Raw genomic sequence first — 22,921 nt, forward strand, 5'->3', positions numbered from 1 at the left:
AACAGCCAAACGAAAATTCCTTCAGAGCCGAAACCTTGGAAATCGATATTTGATCGCAGTATTCATCGTTGTAGTGCCGCGTTGGACGACGGGAGTTACACAGCAAACAGTGTAAAGTTTACTCCAAGAACCGTCAATGAATTCTGAAAACAGATGGATTAACTGAGCAATTTAGAGGATTTTTACACCTTAAAATGACAGTGAATGAAACATAGAGGTATATTTTGTGGAGCTGCGAGGCACTCCAGGATGATCTGGGCAAATTACCTTCGCTATCAGTCTTGATATGTCGACCCTTGGAGCGTTTGTTGGTGGGCCCCTGGGAGAGGAAGATGTGGAAGAGTTACGCTCCGAGCGTTCCATACGAGGACTCAAGGTCAATATTGCTTGTATTTTTGCGATAACGGATCTAATATAGGTCGTTTTTCTATACTAGGCTCTAACGATTTTAAATTATATTCCTATTTTGCGACAGTCTCAAGAAGAAATCGAGAGACTCACAGTTGACGAGAGTCTTGATGACATCGAGCGGGCCGTGTTACTGTTAAGGTGAGCTGAGTGGAAAACTTCAAAGAACTATGTTAATTTGTTGTAATCCTAGCAATTAAACATCACCCAAAAATGCCGAAACTTTAATGCATTCCTTGTTCCCAGATCGAAAAGTGAAAATTGATAACGGAAATTTGATGTAGATTTCAGATCGTTTCCGTCACGATCGACGGCGACCACATTTGTTGTTTGACTGAGCTGCGATTACTTTCAGAATGGTCGATTTTATTTTGTTTGCTGGATTACGCTTGTTTTGAGACGGATTAATATTTTCCTTGAATACCGCCATTGAACTGAGTTTAGTTGCTGTGTAGAAGTTGTAGTCATAGCTTCAAAAACATAACGTCGCTACAGTTAAATATGCGTTAATTGAGCTTGCTTACTTCGCGATGATATATACGGCAAAATGTCATGACTTTTTGCCGCCAGAGACTAAATTGTTTTGGTTTAACTGAACCACAAGTTTCAAAAACCATCAACAAACTTTGTATACTTAACGACCAATTCTAGAGTTTGGTTTACAATGTTTTGTGTGCGGGTATTTATAAACCTTGAACAAGGCGAGTATTAGCCATGAACAAATACATTTGAATAGCTTGTGTGACTTTCTGAAGAGGCAAAGATTTGACTAGTGGCTTGTTAAAATTCAATTGAGCAGTTCACTTATAAATAAACTCTGATATATATGCTTTCGTTTGCCGGGTTTTAAACTCTGTTACTTTCTAAGTCTAAATTCAAATTCTTGATACACCAAGGGAAATTATTTTCGCTGTAACCCTGGTGCAAAACATATGTGCATAAAATTAATGAATTGAATTGAAATAAACTTGGATTTATTTTTGGGACAGAAGAGATTATGTTTGCAAGGTCAGGTCATTTGGTGCTTTTGTCAAATTTGGCTAGTTTCAAATCTTTTTCAAATACATTATTTGACTTTGGCTAAATATAATATGTAAAAATGTTACTTTGAGAAACAGTTTTTTTTTGTAACATTTGACATTTTGTTCAAGGTCATATTCATAGTAACAAAACATTTATGTTTTGACTGCCGCTGTGTTTTTAATTCAAGGTTATGCTAAAAACTGCGTTAAGTCTCCCTAGGTGACCAGCTTTTTTCTTTGAGCAATAACATAAACATTCGCAGCTAAAACTGAAATGTTATGTGTTACACAGTGTGAATTTCTTCTCATTTTTCTATCGAGAAAAGCCTTGAATATTGAAACTGTATAAAAATTTGTCATAGGACCCAATTTCTAAGAAATGCTTGAGTTTGTTTAAAATTTGTAAGGGGTGAATTTTTGCACAATACATTGAGTATTTTATTGTCCCTTTAAATTGCATGTCTAAAAACATGGTGTCTAATTTAATTAGTAATAAAAATTTTATGACCTCCTTTACCTAATATGAATAAGTAATATGTTTTTATATACATTAAACCAGATAAATGACCCTCTTCTCCTTTGAGAATTTGACTGCCAAGCATTGTCTTCAGCATTGCTTCCTATTCAAAATCCTCAAAAGCCATCTTGAAAAGAAGAGGGACATTGCCCGTCTATTTTCATTGAAAACTCTGGCATTCAACGTGCTGTATAATACTTGATATATATATACAGACGTGTTGTCTGTTGAAGCAAAAAAAATAATTCAAGAAGTAAATGTTAACTTTTTGTGCCAAACACATAAATCCTCACTGAGTGAATAGCATTGCCCCTCTCCAGACCTTTTAGAAAGACATCTAGCATTGACCCATCCAGGAGGTCGAGTAGAAGTCCTAGTTAATTCCTTCAGTCAGGAAACATTTAAGCTCAAGCCACGTTGGCCTTTGGCCTTAAAATGTGGAATGTGCGGTGGTCTAATGGTTAGTGCCCTGGACTCCAGATCGAGTGGTTGGTTTCAAGCTCTGGACAGGGTCACAGTACAGTACTGTATTGTGTTCTTGGGCAAGACACTTAACTCTCACAGTGCTTCTCTGCCCGGGTGTATAAATGAGTCCTGGTGAATTTAATGCTGGGGGTAACCCTTTGATACACTTGCATTTCATCAAGGGGAAAGCTTCGAGCCATGTGGCCCATACTGCCAGAGCTCATCCCGGTTTCGGTAGCATTTAGCAGCTAGAAATATTTCTACTCCCCCCTGAATGGGATGCTTGTCCATTGCAGGGTACCCCCAGCGTTATGTCACCGGCACCCATCTATACACCTGGGTGGAGAGAGGCACTATGAGAGTAAAGTGTATTGCCCAAGAACACAACACAGTGACCCCGGCCAGGCCTCGCACCCAGACTGCTTGAACCAGAGTCCGGCTCTCTAACCATTAGGCCACTGCGCCTCCCTGCATTTCATCAAGGGGGGAGTAGAAATGCTCCTAGTCACTTCATGCTACAAAAACTGGGATAAGCTCTGGCCTGCAGATGAGGCACTAGGCTCAAATGCAGACTTAACTTTGGCCTTAGTAATGAAAGTAACAGTAAGTAAGTTGGTACTGGTAATTTCAAATATTTCTTAAAAGTTTTTTTCAGAAATTTATTGACAGTCGTTTTATTCTTTAATTTGTCCTTTATAGTTCTGGAGTAGAAATCCAAAAGCTCAGTATTATAAATAACTTACCCAAACTCCTGGAGAAAAACAATGCTGATGTTAACAGACGAGTTGTACCAGTTCTTAGGGTAAGTTATGCTGCAACATATTTATTACACATACATTAAAATCAAAATTCCTTCCAGCCAAACTACAAATCAAAGTATGTCAGAGTAAAAAACTGAAACCATTATGGCTTATCTTTTTAAAACTATTAAGGGCAATTTTCTCTTGAGTGTCAAAAGTTAATTATTTGCCTTTGCTTTGGTTTGTGACTCATTCAAACATGTTATCCCACATTCCACGCCGGCTACATGTATTTGCTTCAAGTTTTGATTGGTTCACTGGATTGTCTGTGTCCTTTGTGATTGGCCAGTTGTGATTTCTTTGGTCTTGATTTAAGGACACTTAGTTGAAAGCTGTTCTCAACTTTGAAAGTAAAGCGGTTCATAGTCTGGCACATTACTTCTAGGAGACTGCAAACTTTCTTCCCAGGTTAAATGAGCACATTACATATATATGTCCTGTACCATATTATTGTTATTACTGTATAATGAATTAATCTAGACTGTAACATTTCAGGAATATCTATACATTGCTCCTCTTCATGTCCAACTGGAAGCTACCAAGTCTTTTTCAAGCATCATTCAAAATGGCACAATACCGGCGTACATGTTCTCCTCCTCTTTTCTGCCAATCATACTACACAACCTTAATCACAGGGATACTGGTAAGAGTAAATGTCAACCCTCTGAAAAGAACAGCTTGAAGCAGTGACTTTATAGTGTTGGTAGACTGTGCTGGTTGGGGACCTATGATCTCATATTATTATATGAAATCCTTTGGGAAGCTGGTTGCTGTATGTTAGCATTCTCAAAGCTGTGCTCTTAGAATAATTGCAGGGTGCCCGAAGGTTCTTTTGTAAGAAATCTTGGGTGCCCAGTTCTTAAAAGCTTTCATGATAGAAAAGTTATACAGGTTGCCTTAAGACGAAAGTGAGTTGCCTGTGGCACCCAGGCTCTCCTAGAGCATAGCCCTGATTTCAACAATACCATAGCCCAACACTGTCACACCACAAGTGTGGTGGAGAGAGAGAGGCTACCCAGATCAAAACTTGAATATGACAAAGGTTTCAACCTTGTTAAACAAGATCAACAGTAAAGCCATCTGACTGAAATTGTGCAATTAAGTTTTGTGCACAAGAAATAGTCAGGTGATAAGTTACTTATTGCCTTAGTCATGACTTCAAGCTGAAGATATTCACATCCTGCTCTCAGTCTCAGTCATTATCATGTTGTGTTCATGCGAGGTGTGGTGGCCTAATGGGTAGTGCGCCGGACTCCGGATCGAGCGGTCCAAGTTTGAGCCCTGACCAGGGTCACTTGTGTTGTGTTCTTGGGCAAGACACTTTACTCTCATAGTGCCTCTCTCCACCCAGGCGTATAAATGGGTACAGGCGACATAATGCTGGGGGGAACCCTGCAATGGACTAAGTCTAGCATCCCATTCAGGGGGAGTAGAAATATTCCTAGCCGCTTAATGCTGCGGAAACCAGGATAAGCTCTGGCAGTGTGGGCTGCAGGCTCGTGGCTTCCCTTTATTCAAATGCATCATTATCATGATGCATTTGCGAGTTGACCTGTTGAATGCAATTCAGGTTAAGCTGTTGTGTTATAATTTACACCAATAAATGTAGCTGGTCACTTTTAACATCATTTTAAATTTTTTGTCTTAGTTGTTTCAAATGCCTGGCTTGATACTCTCCTGACGTCAATTGATTTTCTTCCCAAAGATGTCATCAAAAGAGAGGTGCGCATTTGTTACTCATGTGAATTTTATCTGTTTCTGTTCTTGTGCAATGTACGACACTGATCAGCTTGAAACAAGAAAAGGGCTGAAAAATATTTGGTGCCTCTGAAATGCATTTTGCCATCCAAAAGGAAGCTGCATCAGCTCTTACACATTTCTAAAATTTATGTGTCCGTTTATTCACAGGTTCATGTAAATTTTATCTGTTTCTTCTCTTGTGCAATGTACGACACTGATCAGCTTGAAACAAGGAAAGGGTTAATATTTTAATGGTGCTTCTGGAAAACATTTTGCCATCCAAAAGGAAGCTGCATCAGTTCTTACACATTCAGGGCTGCAAATAACAGTCAGCCATCGGACATTGGCTGACCAAAATTTGCTCATGTCCAACAAAATCCCAATTGTGGTCGGACATGATGTCCGGACAATTTTTTGATCATAAATCATTTTATCGCAACCATGAATAATAATCTGTCCGGCCACAATAATTTGTTTTGTTTTGTCCAACCAAGATGGTGTCTTAGTAGGACATATATCCTTTCTAGTGGAAAAATTATTTGCAGCCCTGCACATTTCTAAAATTAATGTGTCCGTTTATTCACAGGTTCTTGGTATCGCCATCTCCAAGGGACAGCTCTCCCAGACAGTCAATTATAGGCTTGCAAGCTGCAAGCTCCTGGGAAAAATTGCTCCAAAGTTTGAAACTTACTGGTAAGTATTAGTTCCATGCCTTAACTCAGCTATGAGAAAGAAATCATATGGGGTTCTCACGCACTGAAGGCCACAAAAAGAGAACGGCATTTATTGAAAACTTGACAACTCCACAAAGATAACAGACAGAGCAAAAAGAGACAGCTCAAACCAAAAAAAACTCACTTACAGACTGGCATAGGGCTGGGAGGGCGGAAAAACTGCTGCTTCATATGGCAAGAAACAAAAACTGAGTCATGACCGAATGTGACATCTGATATTCTGATTCATATCCAGCCCCCCATTCAGTGTGTGAGAACTTTCTTTCTTGCTTCTTTCACAAGCTCACTGGGAAAGAAAAACATTTCCAGGGAATATTCGCATCCACCCCGAAAAACGTCATTAAAATTTCCAGAGGGGGATTAGCATCTGACAATAATGCACTTTTCCCAAGAGTAGTGAACAAGAGAGTGACTCACAGGAAATATATATATATATATATATATATATATATTTTTTTTTTTTTTTTTTGCAACACAACTTTATTGACAGCAAAAGTCCATTTACAACACAATAGTATGCCTAAAAATAAAACTAAATCGAAATAATGAATTAAATTAAACAATTTACAGCACTTACGACAACTTACTTAATTTAACACAATACTTAACAGGAAAAAAAAACTATATATATTTACAATCGTAGTTAACGACACTACTATTATTATTTTTTTTCTTTTTGTCTTTTTTATTTCTAATCTTAAATTTTAATACTTAACTAAAATACGATAGGCCCACATCTCACTAAGAGAGACTACAGCGTTTCATCAAGTTAAATTCGTTTGGTACAACACATTACGAGAGGAGAAATCAACAAGATTGTTTTGTTTTATACATAAAAGCAGTAAGAGTTAAAGTTTACAGTACTACCTTTTAACAGACTTTTCAATTTCAAGCTTCCACTTAAGTTTTTTGATGAACTCGTTAAAAATACATGGCTTAGTAAATGTCTTTTGATAGTACAAGAAATATTTTGCAAATAGAAGACAATAATTCAATTTAATATTATTTAATATTATCCTTTTCTTGCGTGATGACTAATATGTATTTGATTAACTGCATGTTGTTACTTGTATTTACATATGGCCTATTTGCATTTGTACATGTAGGAAAGTTCAATGTTATTTGTTCAGTTTTTTAAAGACATAAGATTGAAATCTAACTATCTGTGATGTGATTTAGGATAAAGAAAGAGTTGATGGCTTTGGTAGCATCATTGTCTCAAGATGTCGACTACGAAGTCAGAGCTTGCATGTGTCAACAGCTAGAAACAATAGCTAGAGCTCTTGGGTAAGCTGACATAAATATTAACAAATTTTGTTTAATTTGATACAGTTACACCTTCTCTAACCATTTCATCCCATACTCAGACACTTGCACATGGTATGACTTGTGTAATGGTCCTTCTAGAAGAAGTACGCTGTACAGTCTACTGTCTCTTAACAGACACCTCTATAAGACGGACACCTATCTAAGATGGACACCTGGCATTGGTTCCATCCCTGCCTTTTTTTCAGTCATTTTACTGTAACTAACTCCCTATAAGACGGACACCTCTTTAAGATGGGCAGTTGGAGCCTGTCCCAACACTGTCTGTTTTAGAGAGACTTGGCTATACATGTGAGAACTTTCTTTTCTAACAGGCTGGAAAGTACACAAAGTATCATTATCCCTGAGCTGGTTGAGTTGACGAATGATGAGGAGACAAGTGTTAGGCTAGCTGGACTGGAAACGATAACAAATCTGCTTAGTCTACTTGATGATGGTAAGTGTACAAACAAGATGTATGAACATGTTGCAGGGCTGCAAATAACAGTCAGACATCGGACACTGACCGACCACAATTTGCCATTGTCCAATGAAATTCCAACTGTGGTTGGACAGAATGCCCAGACAACTTTTTTTTGCTTTCCAGTGCAAACACCAATGTTCTGCATTGACAACGCATTAGATTAGCAGGTTCACATATCGAGCAGCACTGTATATGATGTCCAACCTCACTTTTGTTTTGTCTGATCAAAATGGTGACTTAGTCGGACGCATGTCCACTCATGGGAAAAAAATTATTTGCAGCCCTGTGATGTTGTCACATAAAGGAACCACACAGTTGAACTTCTAGTTTTTACAATTATTTAGGAAAGCTCCTGCAGACAGTCAGCTTGCAGATCAACTGGGCAAATTTTCTTTTTGCAATAACTTGCTTGATGGTTATAGAACCTCAATTTAGCAGACAATTCTCATTAACACATGCAGACACCCAGTTTTAAGTCTGTTATTAGTGATGGATTCATTGCTATCAAATGTGGAATTCACAATCTTTAGAGTGCTCAAGTTCAAAAATTAAGAAATAATCTCAAACATTTTATTCCAAGACACTGAGAAACAAATAGAAACCATATGAAAGTACTGCTCAGTTAGCATTCATTTGAATGGTCCTGCACTAGAGATATTTAAAGGGGCTTTGTCAAGGTATTTTAGGTAATTCTATTTATTTTCATTAATTAAGAGCTCTAAACTTTAATTTGCCAGAGCAAAACTCTTTCATTGGCAAAATTACGGCCACATAACAAACAAGGATGATTTTCATCCATTGTATTTGACACTTTCATACATAAAGAGATAAACTTGAAAAAAGTCGGGCCAATGTTTTTCAAGTTTACCGAACGCAATCCGTTTTAATCTTCTTGAATTTTGCCCATCCATGCCCCTTTTTGGCCCTTTTGTGTTTCTTTTAAGTTATTCTACAGTTTTAAGCCGTTATTGTGATATTTCAGTTAATTCTATGAATGGTTGGTCAGGGCCAAAATTGCCTAAAATTACGTGACATAGCCCCTTTAAGTTAGAACCAGATGGATTGATCTAAAATTTGGTTTTAAAAATTAAAGGGTGATTTTTACTCTGTTATAAGGTGTTGTTTTCTTTCTGAGTTTTTTTTGGTTGTTTTATCACAGATACTTGTACAGCTATTATAGTTCCCCTGGTTCAGAAATTCTGTGAGGAAATTCCAAAGCAGTGTTCAGAGTCACTGCTCACAATAGCGCGGTTATTTGGAAAACTTTCTTATGGCTTATCAGGTAAGCATAATATGTTCTGTGAAAAATTATTAACATTTTGAAATCACTGTCAGTACAGTCGACGCTCTCTTAACTGACACTCTCGTAAGCGGACAGCTCTACTTACGGCCGCCTTGTTTGAAACCCCGTTTTAACTCCCATACAAACTCTGTATTTTAACATTCTCATAAGCGGACATTCCCGTAAGCAGCTGCGGACACATTCAAAGATTACGACTTAGACTTTTTCTTTGTTGTTAAGCCCCTGTAAGGGGACACCCCAAAGAAAATCCTATCAACAACCTCTGTATCTTGTTTTTATCAATCAACTTCACATCCCCGTGCGTCACAATGGTTTTACAGTAATTACAGTACCATATTTCAGTGTTTGTTTTGTCGTCATCCACGTCCGGTTACATTTCGAAAAACACCACTTACATGAATATGCCCTTTATTGTTAGCTCAGCAACCTCTCATAAGCAGCCATCTATCCCCTACACCTCTAGTGGCCACTTCCAAGAACCATTCTCGTAAGCGGCCAGTTCCAGTTACGGACACTTTTTTTCGCATCCCGAGGGTGTCTGCTTCCGAGAGCTTCGACTGTATACATATTTATATGAGGTTGGTCTGGCTCGAGGCTTCCCCCTTTACTAGTGTTACAAGTGGCCCGTACTGCCGGAGCTTATCCCGGTTTCGATAGCATTAAGCGGCTAGGAATATTTCTTCTCCCCCCTGAATGGGATGCTAGTCCATAGCAGGGTACCCACCCCAGCATTATGTTGCCGGTACCCATTTATACACATGGGTGGAGAAAGGCACTTTTAGAGTAAAGTGTCTTGCCCAAGAACACAACACAATAGAGACATTTAGCATCAGGTTTTTTATGAGAAACCGCAAACCGCAAACCTGAGGATATCACGTGACCATGGTCTTGCGGTCGCGTTTGCAGTTTGCAGTTCACGTTTGAACGGCAGGAAGGGCTTCTAGCGGTAAGTGATTTACGGCAAGGTTTTTTGCCATTACAAATTGTACAGCCTCACGTTTAAAGGCAACAAATAAGTCTCTTTACCTGTCTGCGATGTGCTAGTTAAATTGTTGAACTTGAATCAAAGAATTATTCGGTTTTATAGGCGATGAAAGTGAAGCACATCGACTTGACGAAAAACAACAAGGCAGAACGAAACTCGTACTTCGAAGTCGAACGTCTTGCTAAAATTCGAAATCCTGGCAACCTCAAACTGCAAACGTCTAACCGCAAACTGCAGTTTGCGGTTTGCGGTTTCCCCAAAAAGACCTGAAGCTAAAGGTCTCTAATGAATGCGGCCACACCTCAAACCTGGACCGCTTGATCCGCAGTCTGGCGCTCTAACCATTAGGCTACCGTGCCTCCCACCAGGTTAACCACTATAAAAAATTGTTGAGTGGCATTAGTTTTCTGTAATATATTTTTAAAATGAATCCTCTTTAAGAGGTTATCAAACCTAAACCTCCTAAGGACACTCAGTTTATCAGCAAAGTATTAACGCTGTGCATCTTGTCTTTAGTTAACCTTGATGAGAGTAAAAAGAAATGGTTCTTAGAGTTCTACAAAAGGATGTGCTACTGCGGCAATCCCAACAAAAATAACAGAGTAGGCAGTGTGACGCTTGCACTACAGGTAAATAACCAATACAATCATTGAACTCTTGTGGTTCAAAGTGCAAAATGTGATTTGATTTTGATTTATTTTTTATTTAATTTGTGTATTCCTTCATTTTCAGAGTTCTGTTTTGTCTGGTGCAACTATTGAAGATGACCCTGAAGCAGAATGCCGAAGATGCTGTGCATTCAACTTCCCAGTGAGTACCTCACTTATACTCTTTGCTTCATTTCCCTGTCCTTTCTTTCCACCCTTCCATCAGTTCTTATAATCCATTCCACATTTTTCCTTCCCCTGAACATAATAATTATTCTCCCCTCTCCTCCCTCTCTCTCACTCTCCTTTTATCTTCTACTTTCAAGTTCTCTCCTCCTTCTCCCCACCCACTGTTACTCTCCCCCTCTTCCACCTTCCCCATCCCCACCTTTAGCTTACCCTCTGTTCCCCCTCACCGCCGTCCCCTCCCCTTTCTCCCACCTTTCCTCTTTTCTGCCCTCCCAGTCCTCTTCATTTCCCGTACCCCCCACAAATATTCTGCCGGGGCGAATCTAGGGGGAGGTTGCAAAGGGTGCACACCCCCACCCCTCTGAGATGACGTGCGGCTTTCTTATACAACTGGTATTCTGCCAAAATAAAACAATGTGGTTCTTTGGTGCACCCCCTTCTAAGAAAAATCCTGGGTCCTCCTTCCTCTGACGAACGAATTGGTTCTTAAATGGAGCTTTTTATGTATGTTTGAAATTCATTTGTGCAAGTTAAAATGTAATCAATACTTTCATCTTTGTTTCTCCCCCATCAGGCCATGCTGCTGTTCTGTGGTGCACCTGGTTTTCAAGCCGAGTTGGCTGCGACATTTCATTCTCTTGTTGAAGATCCTCATGCTCTAGTCAGAAGAACTATAGCATGTGGATTTCATGAGGTATGAGGATTGAACTTTTTTTAATATGAAATTCTGAATGTTGAGATCAGGGTCAGAAGGAAATAACTTCTTATAGGAATATAACGAAGCATTTAACAACGCGAACAAAATTTACGTGTAATAAAATTAACTCAAATTTGTAAAAAGTTCTGGTTAGATACTTTTAATTGACATGTATAAATAAATAAAGTTTGCGCAAGTTTTTGAAATTCACGTTAATAATATGTACCGTATTTTTAATTTCCTGTAACAAAGTAACATTCAAGTGGATGGTAAGGCTTGCTGAGGACAGGTTACTTTCACTGGCCCGAAACATGCTAAAACGTTTTAACAAACATGACTGCTATAAAAAGAAACATCAAGAAGCATCTGACGGCTTGATCCCGCTATAGTGTACTGACAGGTTTTCCTTCACCTTTTAGGTAGCAAAACTTTTAGGAACAATGGTTGGAACAATTCAACAAGATTTAAGTATATTATTAAAGGATGAATCTATAGAGGTAAGAAAACAGTCTTATTTCTAAATCCAAAGTTTTTGCTACATTTACAACCAAGACACAAATGAGTTCAAATACCTCACGATAGTTGTGCCCCACAAGATCGTTTTAACAGGGCTCATCAGAATGCTACTCATTAAAATATTCAGCAATACTACACGCTAAAATGTCTAATAAGATATATATGTTCTGAACTAACATGAAACTCTCAATCTTGTTTTAGGTATTAGAAGGTCTTATACCAAATTTACCAGAAAGTTTAGAATGTTTAGCTAGTGGAGGTCATTCAACAATGGCAGATACCAAGGTAATTCTGGTTTTTACAATTTATTGAAGTAATTTCTGGTGTAAAATAGCCAAAGAAAGGAGGCAGCGTGACCTAGTGGTTAGGGCACTGGACTTGTAAACTGGAGGTCCCGGGTTCAAATACTCCTCCCTGCCACTATATGGATTTGTGTTTGGTAGTCACAAATTCAACTCCTCCACGCTTTGTAAATAGCCAACTGGTCAGCCTTCTGCCAGTTGGAATTTTGAACAAGTTTTCTGTTCGATTTACAATATTTCTTTATTTATTTAGTGTCCCCAATTAGCACAGCAGTGCTAAATAATTATGTTGACACTAAATAAAGTGATCATTTTTTTTTCATTTATAAGAAATGAGAGAGAATTGTAACGTGTCTCACTGAAAAAAAAGGAAGCCTTGAGCCAAGCGGCCCATACTGCCGGAGCTTATCCCGGTTTCTGTAGCACTTAGCAGCTAGGAATATTTCTATTCCCCCTGGATGGGATGCTAGTCCATCGCAGGGTACCTACCGCCCAAGCATTACGTCGCCGGTACCCATTTATACACCTGGGTGGAGAGAGGCACTGTGAGAGTAAAAGTGTCTTGGCCAAGGACACAACACTATGACCCCGGCCAGTGCTCGAACCCGGACCGCTCGATCCGGAGTCCAGCGCACGAACCATTAGGCCACTGCGCCTGCCACGTCTCACCGAAAGGGATCTTCTTTTTTTTTTCAGCTTAATAATTTGTCGAACCTTATACCATCACTGATTGCCTGTGAACTAGCTGTGGATTCTTCGAGTAACTGGCGGCTCCATGTGCAATTATTAGAAAAGTTTTCATGCTTCCCCAAGTGTCTGACGTCGGATCAGATTTACTACAAGTTTGTACCGCTGTTCTTCAGATTATTATCGTCAAATGTAAGTTTTATATTCTATAATTTTATAATTCAGATTTCTGTTCATTCGTTGGTTCATTTGCTCATTCGTGTTCGGTCGGTCGAACGTTCGTTCGGTCGGTAGTTTGTTTGCTCGGATGTTCGGGCGTTCGTTTGGTCGGTCGGTTGGTCGGGTGTTCGTTCGTACTTACGTTCGTTCGGTCGATCAATCGGTCGATTGGTCAGTTGGTCGGGAATTCGTTCGGCCGTTCGTTCGATCGGTCGGTTGATCGAGCGTTGGTTTTGTTTGTTCACTGTGAAATTAAGTACCGGTACATTAGCTTTTCCTCATGCTGCAATAACGTAACTTCGGTCTCCTTACTTGGAATAAGCCAACACTAACTGTCTATGTTTTCTTCTACTTTCTTTCCTGTTAGCGTGTTTTACCTGTCAAGTTAGCAGCAGCACACACACTATGCGTTTTCATCCGATATAACAGAAGATTTGAGCAAAGACAAGAATTATGTTGTAGACTAATTCAAGGTACCTGTTTTAACCCCAGAACGTTTCAGTATATAGCGATTGTTGCCGAACTGTTTAGTAGCTGAAAGTAAATACAACACTGCAAATGCCCGATTAATGGGGAAACTCACTTGACCCGTCCTGGTCCACGTTTTTCACTAAACACATAATTTGGTCATTTCACGTTGTTGTTTTGAGAAATGTTGTTTCTGAGAAATGTACAAAGATTTATAGCGCACATACAAAGCCATTGCACTGCTCATTAGACCTTTTGTGTAATGCGTTTCCATTTTTTGCTGCCGTCCCCGCTATAGTTGCTTAATTTTGATTACAGTCTGCCAAAACGAGGAAGAATGTTTCCCAAAACATGTTTCCTTAATTGTTTCCTCGTTTTGCCATGGTTCCATGTCGCGCAGAAACACGGAATGCCTCTGCCATGTAGCAGAAGCAACTTTACTTCTTGGAAACAAAAATTGACGCAGGAAACAATGTTTCATTTGTTGCAAAACTGGGAAACATTGGGGAAACATACGCATGCTGTTTGTGTTTCTGGAAACATGTTTCGTTGTTTTGCCAGGCCTTAACGTGTACTTCACGTTACTTTGTACAATATTTGCTTACTTACAAACATTGGTTGAGGTCACACTTAGACTTTTCCTGTGGTTAAGGGCTTTTACTATAGTAAAAAAAAGTAAACAAAAGTTAACTATGGTAAACTGTGCTTGTTGACGTTTACATTTCCCAGATGGCTTCTTGTCCAAATGTTGTCAATCAAACTGCAATTTGATGACTAAAACAAATATGCTCAGACATTCCACTTTCACTCGCTTGCATCATGTCGCCTGCAGTGAGCCATGGATTCAGAACGCGTGGTCCTTACGATTATTGCTCTTCTTCTATTAATTGCTGCTATCCGGAAAGCTCAGAGATTCAGATTTATTGTCCTGAACATGTATTTTCTTCCGAACAGACGACGGCACGACTTACTCACTGCTCTCCTCGCAAGGCGAATGCTGAGAAGACAAGCTTCTGCGCGGCGAAGAAGAGCGGACATTTGTCAGACATATTTTCAGCGACTTTTCTAGGACAACTGAAATAAAAGTTCTAGCGTTGCTTCTGTGTTGATCCGAACACAAGAATAGAGCATGTGAATGAAAATGGCGCAACCATTTCATGGTTCCAGAGCTTTGAGACCTTTCATGTCAAAACTTAGACAATCCATTACTTAAATAAACAAAGTTTAGATAAACGCGCGATAAACCATGCCTTTTCAGGTCGTTTTACTATAGTAAACTTCGCTTTCATCCTGCCGCCGTTGCTATCGCGACAGACTACGATTACATTTACCATAGTAAACTGAAAGAAGCCGGTCACACTACAAATTGGCTTAACTATAGTAAACTTGACTTTACTATAGTAAAAAAAGCACTAGTGTGACCTCAACCATTATAGTTTATCATTTAACATTTTGTGTTTTGTTTTTATCTATTTCAGAATGCGGAAGAGGGAAGAGCTACAAAAGTAGACTATTATTCATAGATATTTGCAAGTTTATAATGGAATTATTTTCACGACGGTTTTTCAAGGAGAATTTCTTTGAATTTTTATTAGAATTGGGCTCGGTAAGTCACTTCTCATAATACTGTACGTCATGTAAACTTGTCGTAGAGTCCGTTTTGGTATAAAGCGGCTTTCACCCCAAATGTCGAAAGTAATTTGCTTGTTTTGCATTACTATGCTTAGTGATTGGTTTTTAAACACTCGCGCCACGTTCTCAAACTGTGAAGCTAAACCCAATCGTGACTCGCTCGCGCACGTTTTCCCGCGCTTCGTGCCGGCCTCGTGTATTTGTTTCGAGTTTTGATTGGTTCACTGGATTGTCTGTGTCCTTTGTGATTGGCCAGAGTGATTACTTTGGTTCTACGCGTGCCCAGTACAGTTGGTCCCTGATTTTATTTTCAGGAGAGCAATTTCAGCTGTCTTGGTTCATTTATAAAAGTGTCATGGATGTCTTTTATGTATTATTTCAAGAGGCACGTCTCCATACTAAGAGACCTGAAGATTTTGTGGTGTTTTCTTGCAGGACCCTGTGTTAAATGTAAGATTAAAGTTCTGCACAATCCCACCGCGCCTAAAATCCTTGTTAAAGTTACCGACAGACAGACATTTGTTACAGCAGCTTGAACAGTGCATCAGAAAACTGTTAAGCAGTGAAAAGGAGCCTGATGTATGCAATGCAGTTAGAGAGGCAAGTATATTTTATTAAAACTAACAGCGTTAGTTTTCGTTTATAGTGAAAGTTCGATTTTAAGGGACTTTGTCACGGATTTGAACTGCTCAAATTTTTATTTGTGACGCAAGAAAGCCTAAAAATAGTGGTTTATTATTATTAACAATTGTTATTTTAGAGCACTGAAGCTGTTTAAAAGCGTTTTTGGCTGCAGATGGCTCGGATGGAAATGGATTGCAATTTGAAAACGTTGGCCAACGTTTTAAAATTGTTTCTGCGTGCCTTCAAAAAAATCAATACTTATTGCCGAAGCTTGATTTCTATCCCCAAATCCCCAAATAGAGGTTACATATTTCGTTAAATGTTCGAAGACAAGTTTTTCATGGGTAAATTCGCTTACCAGTTATTTCAGAACGGTTTAGACCAAATAACTGCGAAATCCCCGTGACATAGTCCCTTTTACGAACCTCTATATAACGAAGTCCTCTGTATAACGAACGATATTCTTCGCCCCAGTAATAGCAAAATATATATGGAAAAAAAACCTGATGTAACAGTTACAGCGAACATATTTTGCCAGTCCATTGGCCCTTTGTCATATCCAGATTCCACAGTAATTTTACAGTCAAACCTCTTTAATATCGTCACCAAAGGGACAGGAAAGAGTGTGCGTATTATGAAGGTGTCCGATTTACAACCGTAGAGTTAATATATGAATTTTGGTCTCTTTCGGACCAAGTGAACTGTCCGTAATGGGGAGGTGTCTGCATTATAGAGGTGTCCGTAACGAGAGGTTGACTGTAATTCTTTATGTAATTCTTTATGTAGAGCATGAAGGTTGTGCATGCATGCATGCATATGAAACAAACTTTTCAATCTAACAAGCAGGACAGGACCAGCCAATGGTTACTATTATTTTTAAACCGAAAACGGTTGGAAGAGTTAGGATATGTCGAACAAATCAACCAAAAATCGTTGCGGTTGAAACGGTTAGTCCCGACAGAACACAATCTTACTGACAGTTTTCTTTATTCCTTATTTCTAGGCTTTCATGAAGTTAGATAAAACAAAGTATGAAGATGACAAGATGGACCAACAGAAGGAAGAGGAGGAGAGACTGCTAATAGTCATGGTAACTGTTCATAAACAATAACTGGTTTCTCCTCACAATATGAACGCAAAGTTAGGCGTAAACTTTATGAGAATAAACGATCTAATTGCAAAGTTGAAATTATGTTGATATCAATATGACATCAACTTCTCCCAACGCGGAGGCCTAATAGTTAGCGCACTGGACTCTGGATCGAGCGGTCCTGGTTCGAGCTCTGGCCGGGGTCATTGTGTCGTATTCTTGGGCAAGACATGCATGTAGACGTCAAGATCTACTTTACAGCTTGTTTTCTCAGCTTGCGTGCAGATGCAGAAAGGAAATGTAATTGGACGTCACCCGAAAGCTAACGTTTCTTGGATCGTCACGCGAATAATCGGTTTTATTTTACACAGGAGGAAAAAGAGCGAGAGGAACTTGCTGGTACGAACAAAGTTTCAGATCCTAGAAAGAAAGGCGCTAAAGATGACAAGACAAGAAAAGGTGAGTCGTGGCTTGTTACAGTAAGTGCTCCGTCAGTAGAACGAACCTTTAATTATGATTCTATTCTTCAATTAAGTCGTTATTGTCAACGGACATCTAAAACCACGCGATAAATGCTGTTGTTAACTTTTTTGCCATTTTTAGGCCATTCTAGTATGTCCTCCTTTTAAGAAAAAAATAGCAATGTGCCATCTCCAAGAAGCGCACTATGTCGAGCTTAGAAAAGAAAATTGAGTTTTTGCCGCCCTTTCTGGTTTTTTTTTCCAATGTTTTCGTGTTGTTCATGTTGTTGATGATGCTGTTGTTGTTGTTGTTGTTGTTGTTGTTGTTATAACTTTAATACGTTTGTAGACATATTCCATAGGAAACGGCTTTCTTTCTATATGTCTAAACTGAAGAAGCATGAATTAAATAAAACGCTTGTTGTTTATTATTTACTATTTTGTTTTTTTATTACCTGTGTCTAGCTGTCGCTGCGAAAGGTAAAGGAAGTAAGCCTGACAGCCATTCACAACTAAAGCGCACTCCTTCCAATTCTAGCTCCAGTAAGTACATTGCAAAGTGCTTTTAGTTGATAAAATATGACTAATAGCGCAGGCTTTGACTTTAATAACAAACCGATGGCCAGAGGTTTGGGGCGAAAGAGCCTTCTCCCCCACAGCCCTCCCCTTATTTTTATCTAGCCATTTTTTGTTTCCCCCCCCCCCTCCCCCCTCCCAACTAACCAAACGCCTGGAACAGGATACTACATATAATAATGATAATAATAACAACAAGGTATGGAAGTGTCAGTGCTTTTTACAATAAGTTATTTACCTAATCTAACTATAGACACTGTTAAAAAGAAAAGTTTTTTATCTCAATTTAAAAGATTCAATATCAGGCACAAAGATCCTTTCTTATTTCGAGCTTATTTTGGTTGAAGCTCCTTTTTCATGGTCTCGAAGGATGAAGGATACTACCTTAATGATCTACCTTAAATTGTGATTTATTTTAGTTTCCACGTCCTAAATACTCCCTTTTAAACTTTCTTGCTTTGTATCGCTGTTTGTAGCTGCAGCCAGCACGACCAAAGCACCTCAGAAGACAGTTCCGCAGAGAAATCCCGGATCAAAAGGCTCCCCTTCATCCAGTCTTCAAAGACTCCCCAACCTAGCCTCAGCCCTTCCTCCCACTTCTGGGCCGAGCACTAGTTCGTCGACTTCCGGGGCCTGGAAAAGTTCGCCCAATGCTAGCAGTTCAGCGGCACGCAGCTCTACCACATCTAGCACAGTGAAAACAGCTAGCAAGACAACCAGAGACAAAACGTGCGTATGAACGTTTAGCTTCACGTTTTATAACTTATAATCCTCGCACATTAAAGGGGCTATGTCACGCAATTTTAGGCAATTTCGGCACAGACCAACTGTTCATAGAATTAACTGAAATATCACAATAACGGCCTAAAACTGTGGAAGAACTCAAAAGAAACACAGGCCAAAAAGGGGCATGGATGGGCAAAATTCGAGAAGATTAAAACAGATTACGTTCGGGTAAACTTGAAAAACGTCGGCCCGACTTTTTTCAAGTTGATCACAATTTGTATGAAAGTTTCATTTACAATGCTCGAAAATCATCCTTGTTTGTTTTGTGGCCGTGATTTTGCCAATAAAAGACTTTTGCTCTGCCAACCTAAAATACCGTGGCCTAGCCCCTTTAATGCGATCAACATCGAATTTCCCCTTACAATTCTTATACATTGTCTACCAGTTATGTAAGGAGAATAAAGTGTTGACTGCAGTTAATTGTCTTGATGTGATACCAAATTCTCCGAACTATCTCTAAAACAGGTATATAGCAATCAGTAAGGAAAAATTATATTTTCGAAGTTTGGATAAGAAATGGAAACAAATCGCAGAGAGAGTGAGATTAAGGTGATTCCCTAGAAATAGAACTGCTCATAGATTTCCAACCAAACTTTGCCAGTTTGTTGTGTACCTTAAGGGAAGTTAAATTTTGAAATAAAAAAGGGGGGTCACCGTATTCGTTTAGGAGCAGGAAGACCTTGTATTTACCATATAATTCCTTATATTTCCTTTGCGAGTACTGCTGAAAGTACACGTTTTTGGTGATAATGTATTATTCTGCCATAGAAATTGATCTGTATTCATTTTATAGAAAGAATTTGATCGCTATTTTCGAACTAAGAGAAAAAAATGATAGGTCACCGAACTCGTTTACGAGAAAACGATGATTTCTCTCTCGCGCGAGCCAAGCCGCATACAAAAAAGCCGCCATTTTGTTTATGTGCGCGCGCGAATTACGCGTAAAATTATGCGCAGTAAGGATGCGCAATGCAATACTAGGGAATCACCTTAAGAGAACAAGTGAGAAATAGTAGTAGATCTTGGTATAGACACAGGCAGCCCAAGCTCACTTGGAGAGAACAAGAACGTGACTCATGTTTGTACGGGAACGCAACGGTTTTGTTTCAGCTAGTTTGAATATTCAAACGTTTTGAGAATGATATTAACTGACCCTGTTGTTTCGTTATTTTCTTTTGTTATTTCACCGCTCCTCAGGTCCGGGCGAGTTACTGTCATTTGTGGCCTTCAAAAATTCTAGTACCTTATTACATGAAATTTTCGCGACACGTTAATTTCGCGATTTTTAGGTGCGCATATTTCGCGACACTTAAATTTCGCGATTTTGCGAAAATTTTGTATTTTAAATCACTTTAATTTCGCGTTTTTGAGTAAGATACAATTTATATTTCCTTTAAAAACGACTTCATTAATGAAAAAATAACGTCAAAATTAACAAAAAAGCAAGGGTGGGACTAAATCTCAGCAATAGTTACAACAGAACAGCTAATGTCTACAAGTAGGTAATGCTTGTACGTGCATGAGTTATTGTTCTTGAGTCAATTGACGACAACGTCCATTTAGATTGGTAATTCCTTCCTTCAGTGGCACTACACTTATTTTTTCTTAATTATTGACATAATGTGAGTCACTTAATTTTCGCGTCATGTTATGTTCGCGACACTTATTGTTCGCGTCACTTTAATTTCGCGATTTTTTTGGAATCGCGAAATTCGCGAAATTAAAGTGTCGCGAAAATTTCATGTAATAAGGTATTTACTGCTATCTATAAAAATAGAAAAAAATTGTGTTCCCATACAAACCTTTGTAAGTGGAATCTTTGTTAAAACACACGCGTGGAAATTCCGTTAGTTATCCTTGAAAGGAGCGCCTTGGTTTTAAACGAAAACTAACGTTGATCGTCTCATTTCTTTGTGTTTAGGAGCGATAAAACTGCAGCTACAAAGAATAAAAAGTCGATATCAGTTAGTTCCGGAAATTCCTCACGAGGAAGTTTTTGACAATAGTCAAGACAGCCTTCGGAGACCTGCGACAGTCTGTGTGGCCGTACATGGAGTATTGTTCAGGATTTCACTTCAGATTGGTGGAACAAGTATGATGGATTAAAGCACAGCTGGCCATCGAAAAGATATAAGAACAGACATACGAGACCTATTTTTGTACTTTTGTCGCACTAGATTCTGTTGTCGTCTTCTTGGCATCCGTTGCATTACTCGGAAGTGTTGCGTGAAGGCCTCTTATCTGGAAGCGCAACAGTGAACGGTCGACGTCACGCAATTGTCGCGTATTTGTCACGCGTCATGTAACGGAAGTTTTGCATCGTCGGTTAGTTCTAAGGTTGTATAATTTTTCCCATCGAGAAATATCGGTTTGAATTTGCCGACCGACGTCGAGAATCGAGCTTCATAAAACTAGTTCAGAGAAACTGAACAATTATTTAGTTCTTTGTTGAATTATATTCTTTGCTCGAATAACAACTACTCTTTTGTAAATAGTGTTCAAAATTCTTCTTCCTTTCTAGTTCATATATTTTAACTATACACTGGCGGCTAAAAATATCCTTTTTACTAAAGAATATTTATATTTGATTTTCAAGTAGCCAGCTCGCGCAGTCAGTTATGTACCGTAAGTTATGGAAGTGAGTTCAGTTATCTCACATTGGAGGATAAACGCTTCTTAAAAGTTATGACAATTAAAATATCTGCCTCGACATGTGTGGTGTTGATTTGTAAATACAATCTGTCCATTGAATGTCAGGGCCCAGTTGTTCAAAGGGTGGGTAACGCTATCTACCGGTCAAGTCGCCATCCAGTGGATAAATGCATTCTCGTCCCCGAGCCGCTTGGCCCCCTTAGCCTGCAGAACGTAGGGCTCGAGGAACAAGTGGTTCTGGGAGAACATGATTTGATTGGCTAGTGTTTTTGTTAAAATGTTTGATTTGATTTGCTAGATTTAAATTTCCTTTGTTGAAAATCTAGCCAATCAAATCGTGTGTCCCCAGAGCCACTTGTTCCTCGTGCCCCAGGTTCTGCTAGCTAAGAGGGAGAAGCGGCAAAATAGGCTAGAGAGTCAATCATCCCGGTGGATGGCGTTATTCTATCTTTTAACAATCGAGTAACATTGCAGAACGGAAATAAATTATTACATCTTGTGGCCAGCTCAAATGCTTTCGCTTAGGTACGAGTTTCCGACAGACTTTACCTTTTCATTGTCCCAGGCTTCCTCGCTTTTGCGAGCGCCACGTATGAATAAGGTCCTGGAAACTAGTGGACCTTCTAGGCAAACCACACAAGTGCGCTCAGGGGTAAGCTCGGAGGTGGGGTAGCGCGGGGTTATAAAAGAACACGGTCTTCCAAAAAATGGTCTGGGAGAGCGTCAATCGGACTCGCGAGTCGCGCGCGTGCTTGGCACCTTCCTCTCGTATTTTTGCACGAATCTCGCGCGCTATAACTTAAAAGAAAAAGCAGGGAGGAACTGATTGCTGACTGTCTCATTCCCAGGGTCTCATTTCCATTCAGTAAATCCATTAACTGAAAATTGTTCAACCACTCGGAATTATTGAAAAGTTCACTGTTCAGTTCAAAACAGAAATTGTTTTTTTTTTTTTGTGCGATATTACAACAACGCGAGGTGTTAATTTTGGTCTCCTAAAATGCAAAACAAGCTTAATATCTGTTAACTGCTGTCATAAACGATTCTGGTTTGTGTATTGTGTTCTAGCGCGTTAATAATATAAAAAGAGCAGATGTTTAGTCAATGAATATTGAAACTTCAACTGCCCTTGCCATGTTAATGAGGCTTCATTTATTGTTTTATTCAAATCGCCAAATTGTCATGATCATTACACGATTAAACTTCTTTTTTAAAAAGAGACTTAAATTGATAAAAAGGAGAAAGGCAATAAACGAAGAAATCCTTCTTAAAAAATTGATTTACGAACAACGCTCGAAAGCTTTAAATTACTCAACTGGAATTGAAGCTCGGGAATAACAAATACAGGTGTTTTCTCCTGCAAGTCAGTCTGTCAGTTTGAATTATTTTATCAGGAACGCAGACGAGTAAAAAGTATGGCTGTCTCTTCACGGAGCGAGGAAATTGAAAGCTTGTTGTCTGCCTATGTGGAAAGAAACGGCATTACACTTGAAGGAATTAAAGCTACAGAACTTCGGAAAATTTACCATAATCTGCGGCCTGGAAATTCAATCAGCTTGCAACAAGTCACAGCGGCAATAGAAACAGTTTGTTTCTGCGACTTGTGTTTACG

At 39.1% G+C, this 22,921-nt stretch overlaps 1 protein-coding gene across 1 annotated transcript; it reads left to right on the forward strand.

The window, feature by feature from the left end:
• Positions 1-82: 82 nt before the first annotated feature.
• Positions 83-21,367, forward strand: LOC144630638 (serine/threonine-protein phosphatase 4 regulatory subunit 4-like). The gene is made up of 23 exons (XM_078489011.1): positions 83-376; positions 476-549; positions 3,112-3,214; positions 3,708-3,855; positions 4,861-4,934; positions 5,539-5,645; positions 6,866-6,973; positions 7,327-7,448; positions 8,635-8,757; positions 10,280-10,392; positions 10,496-10,573; positions 11,174-11,293; positions 11,716-11,793; positions 12,014-12,097; positions 12,811-12,993; positions 13,388-13,493; positions 14,967-15,094; positions 15,556-15,720; positions 16,748-16,834; positions 17,206-17,293; positions 17,761-17,838; positions 18,348-18,600; positions 20,579-21,367. Exons 1-23 carry the CDS (start codon positions 287-289, stop codon positions 20,655-20,657), a joined length of 2,589 nt encoding a protein of 862 aa, XP_078345137.1. The 5' UTR covers positions 83-286; the 3' UTR covers positions 20,658-21,367.
• Positions 21,368-22,921: the final 1,554 nt, after the last annotated feature.

The sequence above is a fragment of the Oculina patagonica genome, chromosome 11 (assembly GCF_052425735.1).
Source record: "Oculina patagonica isolate OP01 chromosome 11, crgOcupat, whole genome shotgun sequence".
NCBI classification, from domain to species: domain Eukaryota; kingdom Metazoa; phylum Cnidaria; class Anthozoa; order Scleractinia; family Oculinidae; genus Oculina; species Oculina patagonica.

Bases quoted from the DNA above. Each gene is read 5' to 3' on its own strand.
- LOC144630638 (XM_078489011.1), top strand. From the start codon at position 287: ATGTCGACCCTTGGAGCGTTTGTTGGTGGGCCCCTGGGAGAGGAAGAT. The intron at 3,856-4,860 runs GTAAGAGTAAAT...TTTTTGTCTTAG, and splicing joins CCTTAATCACAGGGATACTG to TTGTTTCAAATGCCTGGCTT. The intron at 11,294-11,715 runs GTATGAGGATTG...TTCACCTTTTAG, and splicing joins TAGCATGTGGATTTCATGAG to GTAGCAAAACTTTTAGGAAC.